The 16,840-nt window shown below is 41.4% G+C and overlaps 1 protein-coding gene across 2 annotated transcripts in view; it reads right to left on the reverse strand.

The window, feature by feature from the left end:
- Positions 1–16,840, reverse strand: part of GALNTL6 (polypeptide N-acetylgalactosaminyltransferase like 6) — a 1,039,950-nt gene that overhangs the window by 37,225 nt on the left and 985,885 nt on the right. For both annotated transcript variants that reach the window (XM_014611634.3, XM_059721883.1), the window contains one exon: positions 8,239–8,460. In XM_014611634.3, the coding sequence (XP_014467120.1) occupies positions 8,239–8,460 (222 nt within the window). The remainder of the gene's footprint in view (positions 1–8,238; positions 8,461–16,840) is intronic.

A 16,840-nucleotide genomic window follows, 5' to 3' on the forward strand; every position in this document is an offset into this window, starting at 1 on the left:
AAGGGGCTCATGCTTCTGGACATTATGATGGGCTGTTGCTCCCACCAAGGGCCCTGCCCCCTCCTGCTGCATTGGCTCAGCAGAGGCACAGCCAGCCCATAAGGCCCTTGGGGGTGGGGCGGGGGGCAGGGATGCAATTATTTCCCTTCCCTCCATCCTTCTGCAGAGGGGACAGCAGGGTCCTATTCCACGGCAGGGAACCAGCCTCTCCTTTACCCTGGCTGTCAGTAGGGGTAGAGGGGAGACTAACCCTTTCTCCTGCCCCCTCTGCCTTAGGGGCCATGGTGCTCTATGCTGCAGCAGGAGTGGGGAGCAACCAGCAGACCTGGCTCAGGTCCCTGCTGGTGGGAGAGGGAGGGAGGAATTAAACCCCTCCCTGTCCTGCCCCACGCCCCTGCCTGTCCCTGCTCTGATGTGGCCAGAGGGACGCAGCCAGCCTGGCTGGGCTGGAGCAGAGAGCCCAGACCAGACAGCATGCTGGGATGCTGGGGGTCTCTGGTTTATCTTAAACCAGCAGGGGGTCTGGAACAGACAATGCATAAACCAGTTTGAGCCAAATCAGTTAAGTCTGATACCACATTCAACCAGGTTTATCTTAAACTGGTTTTGGCCATTTTTAAACTGGTTTATATGCACTGAATGTCTGTTCTGTTACAGGTTTAAACCAATTTCTAATCACTTAAACTGGTTTATGTGTAATGTCTGTCCCTAGTCTATATGTTACAAGTATTGTGCAATTACCTTGAGGACAGCTATACATGCAAAGTAGTTATCACACCATAATAAGCTCTCACCAGCTAGAAAGTTAGACCTCGAAAATGTGTATTAACTTTACAGTTGGTTGTTAGCCAGCTTTTGCATGTGTAGCAGCATCTTTCCTATGGCTGGGAGTCCTATCAGCTGATGGGGCTCTTCCTAGTTGCAGGGGTGCACCCTGCCCTGCCAGGTCTGGGAGTCCTGCAACTAAGGCAGGGGTGGGCAAAATATGGCCTGTGGGCCAGATCCGGCCCACCAGGCCATTATATCCAGCCTGCGGAGCCCCTTAAAAAATTAGTTAATTAATATTTATTTGCCATGGCTCCCTGTCAAAGCTGACTGGAGCCAGGGGCAGGAGGACCCAGACAGAGCCCTCAGCAGGCTTGAGCAGCCCAGCCCCACTTACAGCCAGCCAGTTCCGTGCTTTCCTGCCCCTGTCCTGCTCCATGGCTGTGGCTCCTGGCTGCATCCCTGGACCACAGAGCATGGGACCGTGCTGGTAGGGGTGTGCGTGTGTGTGCATGCACGTCAGCAGGCACAGGGGCAGAGTATGTATGTGTCTGCAGGCATGGGGCAGAGCATGTGTGTGTGTGTGCATGTTCTGCAGGCACAGGGCAGTGTGTGTGTGTGTGTGTGTGTGTGTAGGCACAGGGGCAGAGTATGTGTGTGTCTGCAGGCGCAGGGGCAGAGTGTGTGTGTGTGTGTGTTCATAGGGTGAGTCCCACATGCATACCCCTCCATACACATGCACCTATGCCTCCCCTCGCACTGCCATACACAAACCCTAGCCACCCTCCCCCCATAGCCACCCACACCCCACATACACACACACACACACACAGCCCCCACAAACATATACCCACCCCCCACAATATACAAGAATAAGACTTCATTTTAAGCTATTGTGCAGTCACGTCTGTGTACACTACACAAACAGGTGTAAATCAGGACAAAAATATTTTTTTTAATCAAATTAATGAATGTTGTAGATAATCACTTTTTGGAATATAATTTGCTATTTTTCTGGTTCTGAGATGGCAAAACCCAAAGTACCCTAAAGGAGTACTTCCAGGGGCAAGGGAAGGGACTTCTGGTGGCAAAGGTCAGAGGCTAGGGGGTGGGACTTCTGGTCACAAGATGGTGAACAGGAGGCAGGGCACCTGTCATGGGGCAGGGCTACCCATGTGGCCTTTGACAGCTTGCCAAAACTTGGTAAGCTCCATAACGCCCAAAATAATTGCCCGCCCCTGTGATAAGGTCTCAGGCTGTGTTTTTAGAGCTTGCCCTAGATGCATTCTGCATGCGTGTGATCAGGCACAAGATGGTGTGGACTCCCCTGTGAAAATACCTGGCTGCTAAGTAGGGTGGGTTTAATTTCTGGAGCCCAATGCAGCACATCAGAACTGCAGTTATGAGATGGCACCTGGGCATCAATTCCTTTAGGGATTTATAGCTAGTAATTAGTTACTATAAATAGTAATTAACCTTGATCCACATAAAAATGGTTGTAAGGAGCTGTGGTCAGGGACCCTCTACCAGCAGGAACCATCAACAACAGGGAGGGAGAGGGAACCAGGCACTGCCCTTCTGGACATGCTTCCTTTCCTGAAATATTTTACACAGCAGAAAAAAACCTGTTAATTTTTAGACAGGTCATAAAACCCCTGAAGTGACTGTATGAAAAGATACTTTGCATTTTCATCTGTGGGTTTCAAGGTGCATCACAAAGATTAGTGCCAACAGAACCAGGCTGGGTAGGTCAGTATTTAGTACCTTAGTGTTAGGTAGAAACTGAGGTGCTGATTCAGCAAACCATGTGTAAACTTATGTGTTTAAGTACTTTAAGGGGACTCTCAGCCCCAGCCACTGCTGACTCTGGGTCCCGGCAGCACGTGACTAGCTGAGGGGACTCCTGGCTGTGGGAGCTTGCTTCTTGCCAATCCCAGGCTTCCCCTACATTAGCAATAAGGTGCAATGGGATCTAATGCATGAACCCACAATCACATCTGATATTCACATGTAGAAGGGCTCAGTGAAGAAGAGAGAGTACCTAGGGTAACTTGAACCTACATTCTGTACGTTTCAGCTTGCAAAAAATGTCTACTGAAAAATTAAAAAGTATCACTCCGATTTTCTGAAAGTACAACATTAATCTAAAGACAAATTTATGTTTTACCATGGACTCATACCAGTTTAGCGATATTTAATAACCGCAAATGCATGTCTTTGATGTAGGAAATGACTGAAAAAGAGTTCTGCAATAAAGTGATCAAGTTATCTTCAGTACATGAAATGAATGACAAATCATGTTAGAACTACTGCTCAATTTAATCGTCTGTTCAAATGATGTATTGCCCTTGAATACAAAGGTGGTGCTGGGACTCTGTTGTCAGGGTCACTACAATGCAATACGGCATCATAAGAAGCTTCCAGTCTCTACCAATTTAGAAAATGCTTTTCATACGGTGTGATTTAGTGCTCAGAATACAAAACTGGCTGTATTTTTAGAGGACATTAGAAATATTCACATGGGTACAAAAATGGGAACGCAGCTGTTCACAGTCTGCTTTCAAGTAAGCCACACTTACGCTGATTTAACTATACTTGGTATGAGAGCGTGATATATCCTTAGATAATCTTTCAGACATACATATCTACAGACTGAATGCCTAAAGATGAACTACCTTTCATGTTAACTGATATGCAATTAGTTAAAAGAAAACATCTTCCCTTTGTGTGGACCATAAAAAAGAAGAGACCAGAAGTCAAGCATAGCCTGAGTGAAGTCCGAAGAAAGTAGGGCACCCTGAAACCCAGGCTGACCCTAATCTTGAGCTAATTTGAGTGGTACAGAAATTATGAAGTACTCAGTATTGAATGGGGGTTGAATGAGTTTTAGTTAAAGTGCCCCTTCTGCCATTTAGAAGCACAAGACGCTGAATACATGAGATGCTGTGAGTACTGTAATTAAAGTGCCCAGCCCCCATCCCGGAGCACTTGTAAAGCTGCCCTTTGATCCTTTTTCAAATATGTCATTTAGTTTAACTTCAGAGTGTTTTATCTCTGGGCTTTCATATCACTATTGTAAAATGGTTCTATTAAATCAATGAGTTCTCAATGGGGATGAGGATGGAGTGACTTCAGGCCCCATAACTCAGCATTTGGGCAAAGGCAGAGAGACTTGTTGAATATTAAATAAGTGAAGAAAAGTTTCATTTTACAGATATTCAATATTGTATCAGGAAAGTGAATGAATTTCCCATACGACTTTGAATACAGGATGCATGAAGTCCGAAACAATTTACTCAGAGCTACCATTTTATATCTGGCTTTGCAAAACATGTTCTCACATAAACGTTAAAGGTATGTAATGTTTGCAAATGCACACTGGATAACAGCTGGTCATGCTGCAAGTGCTCCCAGTCTATAATATTATTCATCATCAGGGCAAATGTCACCCAACCCAGCCAACGTTTTGGACTTTGGTCACAAACACTGTATGAAATTCTATTTCTTTGCAAGGAATGTGCTTTTTAAAGCCCAATTTAAGGGCCAGTTGACATACCCTTCAAATACTAGCAGGTACCTTGCAATCTAGGACCTATTTTGTAAGCATTAGAACAAGTATTCTTGGGATTAGCATTTTACCTTAGCAGTTGAGGAAATGGCATAATTGTACAGCCCAGATACAAAATTGATGGCAATTTGCTCATTAACTTTAATGTCTCCTATAGTCATTCTACAATTGCCATATACATGCATTTGGGATGTTGAAAAGGCAGAGCAGAAACAGCAGATGCAACATGTACCCTTCCAGCTATGTAGGGAAGAGGCACAAATAAGTTCAAAAGATCAAGCTTGATGAGAAGGGATTTAAAAAAAAATAAATTATTTTCTAGCAGGAATAGATTTTGCCAAGAAATTTAAGAGTCAAATTCTTAGCAGATGTGTTTTGCAAAAAGAAAGGAGCAGTTTATAGGCTGTTTACGGGCTGCACACATCATTTACTAGTTACATATCAGGAAACTGGAGCCAGTGATTGTCTGAGTACTTCAGTGTTTACCCTCTCTCTCAGGCTGGCATAGACAAAACAGATGTAGATCCTTTCCAAGTGCAAGTGGAGAATGCAGTGAATGACAGTCCATCTTGGCACAGATGTCCATTAAAGGATTTTTGATGTTTACAGCCAGTGAGGTATCTGGAGCTGCTCAATTCTTATAAAGTAATAAGGGAGCAATCTGTTTTCCTCTTTTCAGTTTCTAATTATAACAGCCATTGACCTTTAAGTTTCTTCAAGTCCTTTGCAAGTGCTGACAAACTAATTAAAACCTTAAAGGAATGTGAAATTCTCAGGAAAAAGTTTAGAGTAGTAGGACTGAAATGCCACTTCTGATAAGTTTAGAAATAGAATTATTTTTAGGACTAAGGAGCCTCAGTTCCACTCCAAGGACTCTGGATATTTATAATAGAAAATTAGATGCCTATAATATGGTTGTAGGATTTATGTTAAACACACTGTACTTGTATGTAGGGACTATGTTACTATCTCCATATAAATCATGAACATCTGAATCTTAAATATGGTCCATCTAAAAGATTGAACAGGAAGGATTGTCCAAATGTGCCAAACAGATATATGCCACATGATCCAAGCCCTGAAATTGTAGGCATTGGGGGTGTGCGCATGCTTGTATGTTGGGTCCTGAAGAGAGAAACACAGTGGGAGTTACTTGAACCTTGATCTTTCCCAATTATTCTGTTAAATCATTATTACCTCTTGGTATTACCAGTTCACATGAAACTTATGTAACAAAATTAAAGCTATGAAATATTGCAACAATAAGGAAATTTGCTGGTGTCAGGAGTTAGCACATACTGAGGCCACTTAAGCCAAGCAGTTACTACAAAGTTTGACAGCTGGGGGCTTAGCTAAAAGAATGCGAATGACAAAGGGACAGAAAGTGTAAGAAGTTATTTTTTAACCTCAGCTATAAGAAATGAAGTAATTGGTTTAGTTTAAAATCTGCAGAGATGTAAGAGATCACAAACTGGGAAGATCGCCTCTCCTGGGAAATACTCTGGGTTAATGGGGACATCTGGGCTAGGGACAGAAATGACACATAAACCAGTATAAGTGATTGGAAACTAATCTAAACCAGTAACAGAACAGCAGTTCAGTGCACATAGACCAGTTTCAAAATGGTGGAACTGAGTTTAATATAGACCTGGATGGATGCAGTATCAGATTTAATCAGTTTATGTTAGACAAGTCTGTAGACCTTCTGTTCAAGATCCACTCCCAACTCAATTTAGGTCATAGTCTCCCAGCATCCTAGGATGCCTTGTGGCCACCCCACCAACCTCAACCTCACAGGACAGGCAGGCTAGCCTCTGCCAGTACTCCTCCGCTCCACCCAAACTTGGCTGGCCCTGCCCCCGGGCTGTCACAGAGCTAAGGCAGAAAAGCCTCTTCTCCCCAGTCCTGAATCCTGCCTGTGTTTGTTAGCCCAGTGGCGCAGAGGAGAGGAGGTGGAGGAACAGAGCCCCTCACCCTGGCCCTAGGTTCCCCGAGCTGGGGTCTGCCTGGCTGGGGGGCAGTGGATACACTATGGGAGTGTCTCCCCCCACCACATGAGCAGGGGTGGCTGCACAACCCTGCTCCCTGTGAGCCTCTACCTCTGGCCTGCAGGGGGAAGGGGGAACAAAGCCCCCCTGCTCCAGACTCAGTCCCCCCAAGCTGGGGTCTGCTCAGCTGGAGGGAGCCCAGTGCTACAAGGGTGTTTCCCCAGACCCTGTCTCAGGCCGTCCTGATCTGGGCAGACCCTCACCGAGGGGGGCGGGGGGGATTTTCCCTGTCCTTGCCCAGCTGGGACAGCTCCACAGAAGAAAGGATCAGGCCCTGCCACCTACACAAGCCTCCTTGCTTCCTGCCAGGCTTCCTGGTATGGGGGCCTGATCCTTTCTTCTATAAAGCTGGCCCAGCCAGGCAGGGATGGGCGAAAACCACCCTGCAGCATGTGGCTCCCCCAAGCTGGACAGATCCCAGCTTGGGGAGGACCAAGATTGGGGTGGGGGGCTTGATTCCCCTCCCTCCTGTAGGTCAGAGGCAGAGACTTGCACGGGGCAGGGCTGTGCAGCCAAGCAGTGACAGAGAAATGCCCTCTGGCACGTGGCTCCATGGGCAAACCCCAGCTTGGTGTGGCGGCAGGACTGGGGTGCAGGGGCTCCATTCCTGCTCCCCCTGCAGGTGGGGGGACAGTAGGGGGTTGGGGACATGTGCCAGGCAGTCAATGAGGGATGGACCCCACTCAGTGCTGGAGTATATTCAGTAATGCCTCGCACTCTGGGAGGTGTATGAGGGCACCCCCTGCCTTCTGGCCTTAGCCAGTGCAGGCATCTGCCTGAATTCCCCAACAGGACAGTGAACATGAGTTCCCTTCATTAATGGACCAACCTATGCAGCTTAGACAAACCTGTGAAAACTGGATTTATACCCTCCCTCTCCCCAGGCTTTTTGACTGTCTATGCTTAGCCCTGGTGGTTGAAGGGTTCACAGCAAAAGTTTTTGTTAAAGGTTCAGCCCCTGCTTTCCTTTATTCATGTGTAATAGCTCACTGATAATTCTCAGAAGTCCTTTAGCAAACCCAGGAAAAGCCAGAATTGACCTTATTCATATTTCTAAAGTTAAAAAAAAATACAGTTTAAAAAGTGATTTTTTTCCTTGAAATTAATAATAATCCATTGTTTGGGAAAAAATCTGTATTTTAAAAATGGAATCAATAACCTGCAGTTTCTAGAGTCAAAAGGCCGATGTGATTGTTCAAAAAGATCACTCAAATTCTTTCCATTCTCTACAGTCCAATGCTCAGCTGAGATTTCATCAACAAAATGCCACTAGGAGTTTTACTATGATTTTAGGGAAGCAGGGCCAAAACTTTTAGAAGAACATGTATTCATCCTTGTGTCCTCACATGAACAGGCAAATCTCAACACACAAGTGACTAGGCAGATACATATATATGCACACATGCAGAAACCTCATAGTGGGTGCGTCTACGTGTGTCTCTTTTAAGTGGGCTTAGCCTAAAATCACCATTTTTAAGGCTGACTTTAGACCTGCCTTTTAATAATTAGATTCTCAGTGTTCCAAGCCATCCTGTAATATTTCTTCATGATGCCTACCTGTTATTTGTTATGCTATCCTTATTGTGCATGCATAATTGACTGTGGACATAGGCTTTAATGGATCACATCAGGAACAGCCATAGGCACCAGACATGGCAATTCCTTATTTCAATATCTGTTTCACAAATTACTTTAATTGCTACAAGCTTCCTTAATGATGCTACTGGTTAAGAGAACAAAACCTAATTTCATAAAAGCTTCCTTATAATGCAGAAAGGTACAGTAGGTTTGCATGAAAAACAAGGTAATACAGACAGGATATGATGTTAAATTTGATCTAGCTGGTGTATTCCTCACCTCCCCCCAGGCAGCAGGTGGAGGCTCCACAGGTGGATAATACTTGGGGACATCCCAAGCCACAGCAGTCATGAACCACTTGAAATCCTTGCACTTGAGGTGCTTGCGAAGCTCCTTCTGGGCAGAGATATCACCAGTTGAGAGGTGTCTGTACTCGGGCCGCCGCTGGTAAATGTATTCTGCAAACTCATCCATCCATGTCTCTGCCACACGCTTCAGGTTCTGTGCAGCAGAAAAAAACAGTCATTAATCTGTTCAGGTTCTTACTGAATGATACCACTGACAGCCTCCAACTTGTGATCTTTGCCAGCTTTGGATGGTGGTGTATTAAGCAAATATAAACCCTTTTGCAATTAAACAATGTTAGGAGCATGATGTAATTAGACTGATGGCTTCATGCAGTTTGTTTTTTTAGTGCTTCAGTGGAATTGCAGAATGGGGATTTAATTTGCCAGATACAGTAAAGACTTCACTAATTATTTCAACTGGAATCTTACCATGAAGCTCCATTTTTTTTTCACCTGATTACTAAAATTGTGCTTTTTCACACAGTCTTGATGCAGCTGGATTCTGAAGTTAAAGTTTAGCCTTTTGCATTAAAATACTGCATGCAGTCTAATTTCCCTCTCATGTACTCCTCCAGGGCCTCTAGATGTCCCCAATCTTTCAGAACCCAGAGTGATGTATCCACAAAGACAGAGTCAGTAACAAATTGCTGTTCTGTCCCTCCAGCTACAGCTACACACAACTAAGTAGGCGTTCTTAATATGTTCAAAACACAGGATGTATACTGACACATGTGTATATATATATATATATATATATATATATATATATATTTATATATATATACACACTGCTGATGCCTGAAACAATTAATGCTTCATAGATGGACAAGCTAAGGAGGATCAAGAAAGCAAAGACACCACCTTGTTTTCTGCTGTGGTGTTCACTTATGAAATGCATAGGAGATTAGAAGATAAAGCTGCGTCCCACCCCTTACCCTGGAAAAAAACTGACCTTAGAAGAACTCTGCCATGCAAAACATTAATTTTCTGCTGAACTATCTTTTCTGGATAGGCTCTACCAGGCCTGAGAGAGGACTGAGTGTATGCCTCTGGCCCTCCCCTGCAGCACCCCTTTATGTGGATCATGACCAAGCCAGAGTTGTCCTCGGGATCCCAGTGCTGCCTAGGCAATTCACTAGTGCTGTTCTTGCACTGCCTCTGCACCTAACTTCCTTTTTGCGAGAGCAATGGATATTTATATGCAGATGTGAATTTATCTACGCTTTTCTCTTAATTCTCAAAAGAGCTGAGTCGAGACAGAGGCAGAGTCAAGGCAGAGGAAAACACTTCCATTACACACAGATGCTGCAGGGTGCAAGATCCCTAATTGCTGTGCATCAGGAGCAATTATAAGTCACAGCCTTGCCTTCTACAATGCTTTTGTGGGCTTCGCAGACCTTTTGCACTATTTTAAATTTTTTGGACTGTTTTTTAAATTCTTGTTATCATTTCCAAAAACTGGGAAAATGTCTCATAATACAAGTGCAGGAGGTCACTACATCCATGCATTTAGATAAGCCATAGATTAAGTAGTGTGCTACTGAATTATATTCTGTCAAGGTCAAAATAGAAGACCATGATAACTAAACATTGTTTAGACCTGCTGTCTGATTTCACAGGCAAAAATATGGACTACAGTTGGTAAATATAGGCCCCATCCACTGAGATACTGAACAAATCCTATGAAGGATTGTGCACCCTAAATTTCCATGGACTCCACAGGGCCAGATATTTTGCACACTAAGCATCTAATTCTTGTTTTTATGCACTTCTTTTACTGCCCCTGCATGCTGTACAGATGTTTGCATTCAGCTGTTCACAATGATACTCAAGTCTTTTTTTTTTGTACACTGGTGAGTACGGGTGATTCAAATAATTCCTTATAATTTGCTTTGTCTTTGTCACTATTGAATGCCATCTGCACTCATGCAGCACATTCCCATAATTTTGTTAGGTGCCTCTCAAGTTTTGGCTAACTGGGATCAGTTTGTCCTCTGCAAATTTCATTCTTTTCCTCTTTTGGGTCATTAGCATCTTGATAAACACTGGGCCTACAATGGAATATTGTGATACCCTGGTGCTACCCTTGATGAAAACTGAAATTTGTCCTTATTCTTTGCTTTGTATCTAAGACAGCTTCTGTTTCAGGACAATGCTTTTGCTTCTCAGTTCTTACTCTTTATTCCATACGCCTATGACAACTATCTTTAGGAAGGCCACATAAAATAAGTCACCTGGTGTTTTGCAATCCACAGCTTTGACAGGTTTTAGTAGACTATTAAGGGGCATTTTTCTTTCTGTTACTGTTTTTTAAAGCTAATCCAACCAAATCCTCATGAATTGGTATAGTCTTTTGGGGTGGGGTACAGACCCAGTCCATTTACACATTCACCTTACACCACTAATGCCTATCTTTAGAAGTGCATGTTTCTCCACAAGTTTTACTAGTTTTCTTTCAATTAATTTTTAATACAATTAATATTTCATATTTAATACCTCAAGTTAAAACCTAGATTTCCACCAAAGCTGTTAAAATAACAATGTAAAAACTATATTTTATTGGGTGACATTCTGACACTAGAGAATCTTATAGCTTTGCTTGTAAAAACAAATCCTCAAGCATTGCAATATTCTCTTTATAAAATGCTAGCTACAACATGCTGAGATTTGCTCTGTAATAAGGTAGAGCACAATATACATCTGATAATCAGCAACATAAGGTAACGTTTCCTTTCAGAACAGGCTCTGCACATTTGCAAGCCTGATTTCTATTCTGATTTGCTTTCAAGATTCGTTTGAAAACTCCTCTCCTGAATTTTATTAATTTAGTTTGCTTCAAGCATCTGCACAAACCAAGATGTCTCTGAACTAATAAGGCTTATCTAAATACAAAGGCAACGAGATATAGAACAAATGAAGTACATTCGGCTGGTGCTGAAAGATAAGTTTGTCTCCATGAAGCAAACACATTAAAACCTGCAGGAATAATGCAAGTGCAATTAAAGCAATTTAAGAAATCACAAAAGTAGTCCCTATTCCTAAACAACTTATGTCCCACATAAGGTTGTCTTTTGTTGCAACTCCACTGCAAACAAAGCAACACAATTTTCCAGGGTAATTTACATGAAATGAGCATTCAGTAGTAAGGGAATAGGTTATTTCCAGGACAAAGATAAAATAAATTTGATTTAAGAATGACAGCTACCCAGGCAATCTAGCTCTTTTGGAGGGAACCTTATAACATGGAGGTCTCCTGACCATGTGAGAAGACTATCTGGTTTTGTCTATGCAGATGGGGTCAAACTAGGTTTTATCCCACATTTATCAGGAGAGGCAAAAGTCAGAGTACCAGTGCAAAACTCATAGTACACCATCCACTCATGTATTTTGAACATCTTGTATAGTTCAATGGAAAGGTATTGGAGAGACTTTTAGAATACAGTATTATTTTTTAATCACTCTGCTGGATATCCTGGTGCCTCAGCAACAGAAGCCTTTCTGTACAAGATTCCTAGGAAGATAAAAGCTCTGTAGAACTGGAGCAGTGGCTTACCTCAATCATATCAAAGACCATCACTAACACAGCTCCCCCGCCCCCTCCTTTCTAAAGCACACTTGATTAGTGGTTAAACTAACAACAGCTCACCTATTATGAGGCACTAAGACTCCAAAACAGAAATCTAACCTAAGTATTATAAACTTTTACCCCTTCAGGTTGGGATTCATGAATTATCCATCAGTCTTCTATACAAGGGAGTCCAAAAGAAGCTTTTTACTGCTCTTCTTTTGTTACAGCTCTTGGATAGAGATCAAGAAGCAGTGGGTTTCTTAAACAGACTACTTGTTCTCTTGAAGTCTTTCTCCATCCTGCCATGATGCTAATTTACTAATCTTTTTTGCAGCTCTTCCAAATCTCTCTCCGGCCCTTGGTCTGAAGAGACCCAGCAGCTTACTCTACTCCTTTTCACTTTTCCCCATAATTACAAAACTGTATCTATCGTCCTTCTATTCTGGTCTGACTGGCCTTCTAATTGATAATTTGCTTCCTCCCAGGGAACTAAAACCACTAGAATGTCTTAGTTTGGAACTAAACCTGGATCAAGTCCAGAGTCACTCAGAAAAGTCCAGTTCTCTCTGAGTTACTCTGATTTTATAATTTTAGAAATCATCCATAGAAAAATTTAGAATGTCCTGACAAGGACCCAAAGTAGCCTTTCTGTATGTAATACTGTCCATCGATATGCTCACATTACTTGGCCTTACATTTGCAGAAGTGGGAAGTACGTGCAACAGCTTCTTAACTGAACTGGGCATCTCGTAGTCTTCGTAAGGCTCATTACTTACTGGAAGTCTTCCAAATGATTCTCAGAACCCCTTTTAGATCCTGTTTATGTGGATATTTATATCACCACTGTATCTGAGCATGTATAGTAGATTACTGGGTTTTATCTAAACTGACAATATTACCTAATTACAGCAAAGATCTTTTTTTTTGTTAAAATGAGCCCAATGCTAAACAGTGCATTCAAACTGCAATTAGTTTTAACACTTAGCTTGAATCCAGTTGCACAGGTTTGATCTTATGAAAACTAGTCAGGTCCCACCACATATGTAACATGTAACACATGTAACACAGCTAGCCTATATTTTTACTTCCAAGATGAATATGGTATGGAAAGGGAAGGATTTTGGTCACAGTTCCTCAGTTTCTGTTATTTCAGTCTGATTCTGACTCCTATATTACATACTTGAAGAGAGTTTAAGAAATAGCAAAGTGAAGAAAATAGGAAAATGCAGCCTTTGTCTTTGGGTTTGTACTTCAGTTGCTGGAGGAACACAGTGTGCCAAACTGATCATTAATTAGAATGCAAATCCTCCCAAAATTAAAAGATGTAGGAAAAATACAAAGAAGCTGGGAATTGATACATCATGCAAGGAAGTTGCAGGAAGCTTAGATTCACATTTCTCATGGAAGGGCCATGAAAATAACAATATTTGTCTCTTTTCTTTACAAGCCTGGCAAAAATAACCTTTTAGCTGGGGGTATCATGGTCCATGCATCTGCCACTGTGTGGGGTAGTGACAACTGTAGTCATAGAGCTGACTAATGTATCCCAAAGTGGTGGAAACCACACTCCAAAAATGCCCAATCAAAACAAAACTAACCAGTCATTCCATGTATATACCCATTCTTCATAACTTAAAAATACTCTGTTCCATTGCTACAACACCTCTAATGTCACTAAAAGACTTGGAAGCCCACTGACAATCAAAAGTTTTTAATTTAGGTAAACTCACTTCAAATCATTATGTTCATGTTCTTCCAGCATGCTGATACACAACATGTTTGTAAGAAAATTTGACCTTTCTGCCACCTTTCATGTCCTTGAAAAAAAATGAAGACTGAGGCATAACATAAAAATGGAGAGAGATGAGTGTGGACTTTCTTTTTTTGATTGTTATTTTTAGCAGAATCTTTACGGTGTTTTGGTCACTCTTCTTTCCAAGATGAGGAGGGATTAATCTTTTCCATTGATGGCCCATCCCCATTGCTTAAGTCCATAGAGTGGAGTCTTGGCTCACATTCCCAGGACATGTATGGTTATTCAGGCACCTCAGCTAGAGGAAGACAGAGAATAGCCTTGGGAAAGAAATACCAGGGGACTGCATGGAACTGGGTGGTAAATATTCTAGGGAAGTAAGGTTTAACTGGATTGGTTCTTAGCAGGCTTATTATAGTTTCATGTTTTACAAACGGGGCCAGCGCTGGCTTGGAGTGTTAGCATTTATGAGAATGACACCCGGCCATATAAAACTCCATGGCTCATGAACCTGCATAATTTCATCCTACAGATATTTTTTTTCAATTGACATTTTAGACAGAGTTGTTAAATTATCATAAAAATACAATTTCTGCTACCAATTTCTCCAGATGTTATTAAGGTAGAAATTGTTTTTATCCCTTGGCTGTAAAGCAATGTAAAGCAATGTAATTCTTTTATTTGTGCTATTTTATACTCATAACCTGTTCTTTCCCTCTTTGTGCTTAACTCACTCTCTGCATGTACACCACCAGCCAGACCCCATCCATACACTTTTGTCAATATTAAACTATGCTATTATATTTGGGCCCTGTAATGAGATCCTGTTGTTCTATATGCAACGTGAAACTAGAAGTCTCAAAAAGAACCCTAGACTGTGTAATCTTAGTTTTTACAATAGTCTTTTCTCTTATTGGCTATCTATCTTCCAGCATACAGATAACATAGTTTTGGCTTGTCGTGTCAAGAATACATGAGTCACCATATTACCTTGATATTCCTTCTAAGGGACTCCCTGCAGCTCTGAAACAGTGCCTTAGCATAGTGTTAGACACCAAAGTGAAGACTTAGAAATTCTGTATTTTATATGTGACATGACCTAGGTGAGGCCATTTGAGAGGACCTAGATGATACATTTGTTAAATAGCTCATGGATTTTTTTGCAAGAATAGTGGTATTAATCTCTGTCTCCCGTTCCAAATCTTACCTCAGGTATATGCATTCTGCTTAAGTATGGCTTCTCATTAGTTTTAAGGTATCCTTTACTTCCTGTCCTAAATACTGAGGTGCTACTGTAGCAAAGTTGATGTTATATTTCTCTTTAAAAGTGGTTGAATTTTATTCAGCTGAAATGAGTAAAATATATCCCTAAATATAACTTGTGCTTTGGGATCCTTCCAGAAAAAGGCACTGGTCTTTTTATGCTTTGCAGAAATACAGCGAATATAATTCCACAGTAAACCATCACTGGGGGCTGGAGAGAAGGAGTAGCCCATTCCAGCAAGTTGTTATATACGGAAGCTGGGAGAAATAGACCAAGTTCAGTGTGTTATTCTGTGCTCACATGGTGATATTAATAGAAAAAGATAACATTCTTAGTACCATGCAAACTTTGTTACTTTAGTGGTATAGCCAGAGCTAAGCCGCCTAGAAACAGAGTTGTCTCACTCCTGTGTAAGTGTAAGTACAATAAAACATTTCACAGACATTAATTATCACTTTGCAACAGGGTGACCTGAAATGCCTATCCTAGAAAACTCTGAATAGATGTTTAGTTTCCTGTCCCTTTTTTACCCTACTTGCATTTGAGATTAGGCAGCCTGGATGGTACTGCCACTTGTCTGGTCTCTCCTCTCTTTCCCTAGTCCTTTTCACCTTCATTTGCTTTAAAACTCCTCATTCTTGCTCAAAGGGTGGTATGTGGTGATTTGGAAAAACATCCAAAATTGAACACAGCCTATTTATATAATAAACACATTTCAAACTGGAGAAGATATACTAACTGGGAGTGAGAGATTGCGCTCTATATTCAGTTCTAGCACTCATGACAACAGTCATGGCTTAGCTACTGGAGGAGAGTAAAGATTTGAGCAGCATACTATAAACTAGTGAACATCATTTTAACTCATGACTTTACTGGATGCGTATGTGGCTACTGATATTTTCCTATTTCTTATTTTTATTCATTCTTACTTGCATGCTTGATCCTCATTTTGCAATAGAAGTTATACATACACTGTACAGTACATCCAGTTTGTATACAGGATTGTTAGTAACTACCCACTGCTCCTCCATACACAGGCAGTATGACAGTACAGTAATGCCCTTCAAGGAAGAAATATATCATAATGCCCTTTTTACATGTGGGTATAACGGGTCCATAAGGTTAAATGGCTTATCACAGGTTACACAGATAATTAGCCCAAGAGCCAGAAGTAGACTTCTAGAAGGAGTCCTGGCTTTCAGCACTTTTTTCTAGCTATTAGACAAAATTGATAATCCATTAAATAAATACTGAGAAGTAGTTACTACCATTGCATGCTAGTTACCCTTCTGGAAAGAATTATTTTATCAATTTTTGTTTTTCCTTGAAAATAGTTAATAGATCATAAATTATCTGTCTGTTAAATTATTTTCCTTCAAACACAAAGCTTTTTTGTCACATCAAAGGAAGCATACACAATTAGTGATTTTTTAATATTTTGCTTTCCTTGTATTCAAAGATCACCAGATACTTATTCAAACTTCTTTTTGAAAAGATTGGCTCCTGAATAAAGACCTTGATCAAGTTCTTAATTTTAACCATGGACTCATAAACCTATCTAAATAAGAGAAGTTGCAATGGAAACTCAGACCTGCAGAAACAAAATTGCCTGTTATGATCTATTAAAATTGGGTTATTGTAAGTGGCATGCTCATTCCTAGCTGCTTCTATTGTCATTTATGGTAGCTGCTAGATCATAACTAAAGCCTACTGTATCTTGCTGTGTAAAGGTCTATATGATTCCAAAGCTACCTATGCTGCCATTTTATTTTGAAGCCACCTTCCTTTTTTGTGAGCCAGGCAAAAGGATTCATCTGTTAATTTGTATTTTAGTCACTGGATAATGTAAATTTATGGACTTGATTTAACTAACTTGATCCTACTTTGTTCTGAAAGTTGGCTGGAAACTGGGAAGGCAGAAATGTTCATGCGCCTGTTTGTAGTAATCC

This window comes from Alligator mississippiensis, chromosome 2, assembly GCF_030867095.1.
Source record: "Alligator mississippiensis isolate rAllMis1 chromosome 2, rAllMis1, whole genome shotgun sequence".
Taxonomy (NCBI): Eukaryota; Metazoa; Chordata; order Crocodylia; family Alligatoridae; genus Alligator; species Alligator mississippiensis.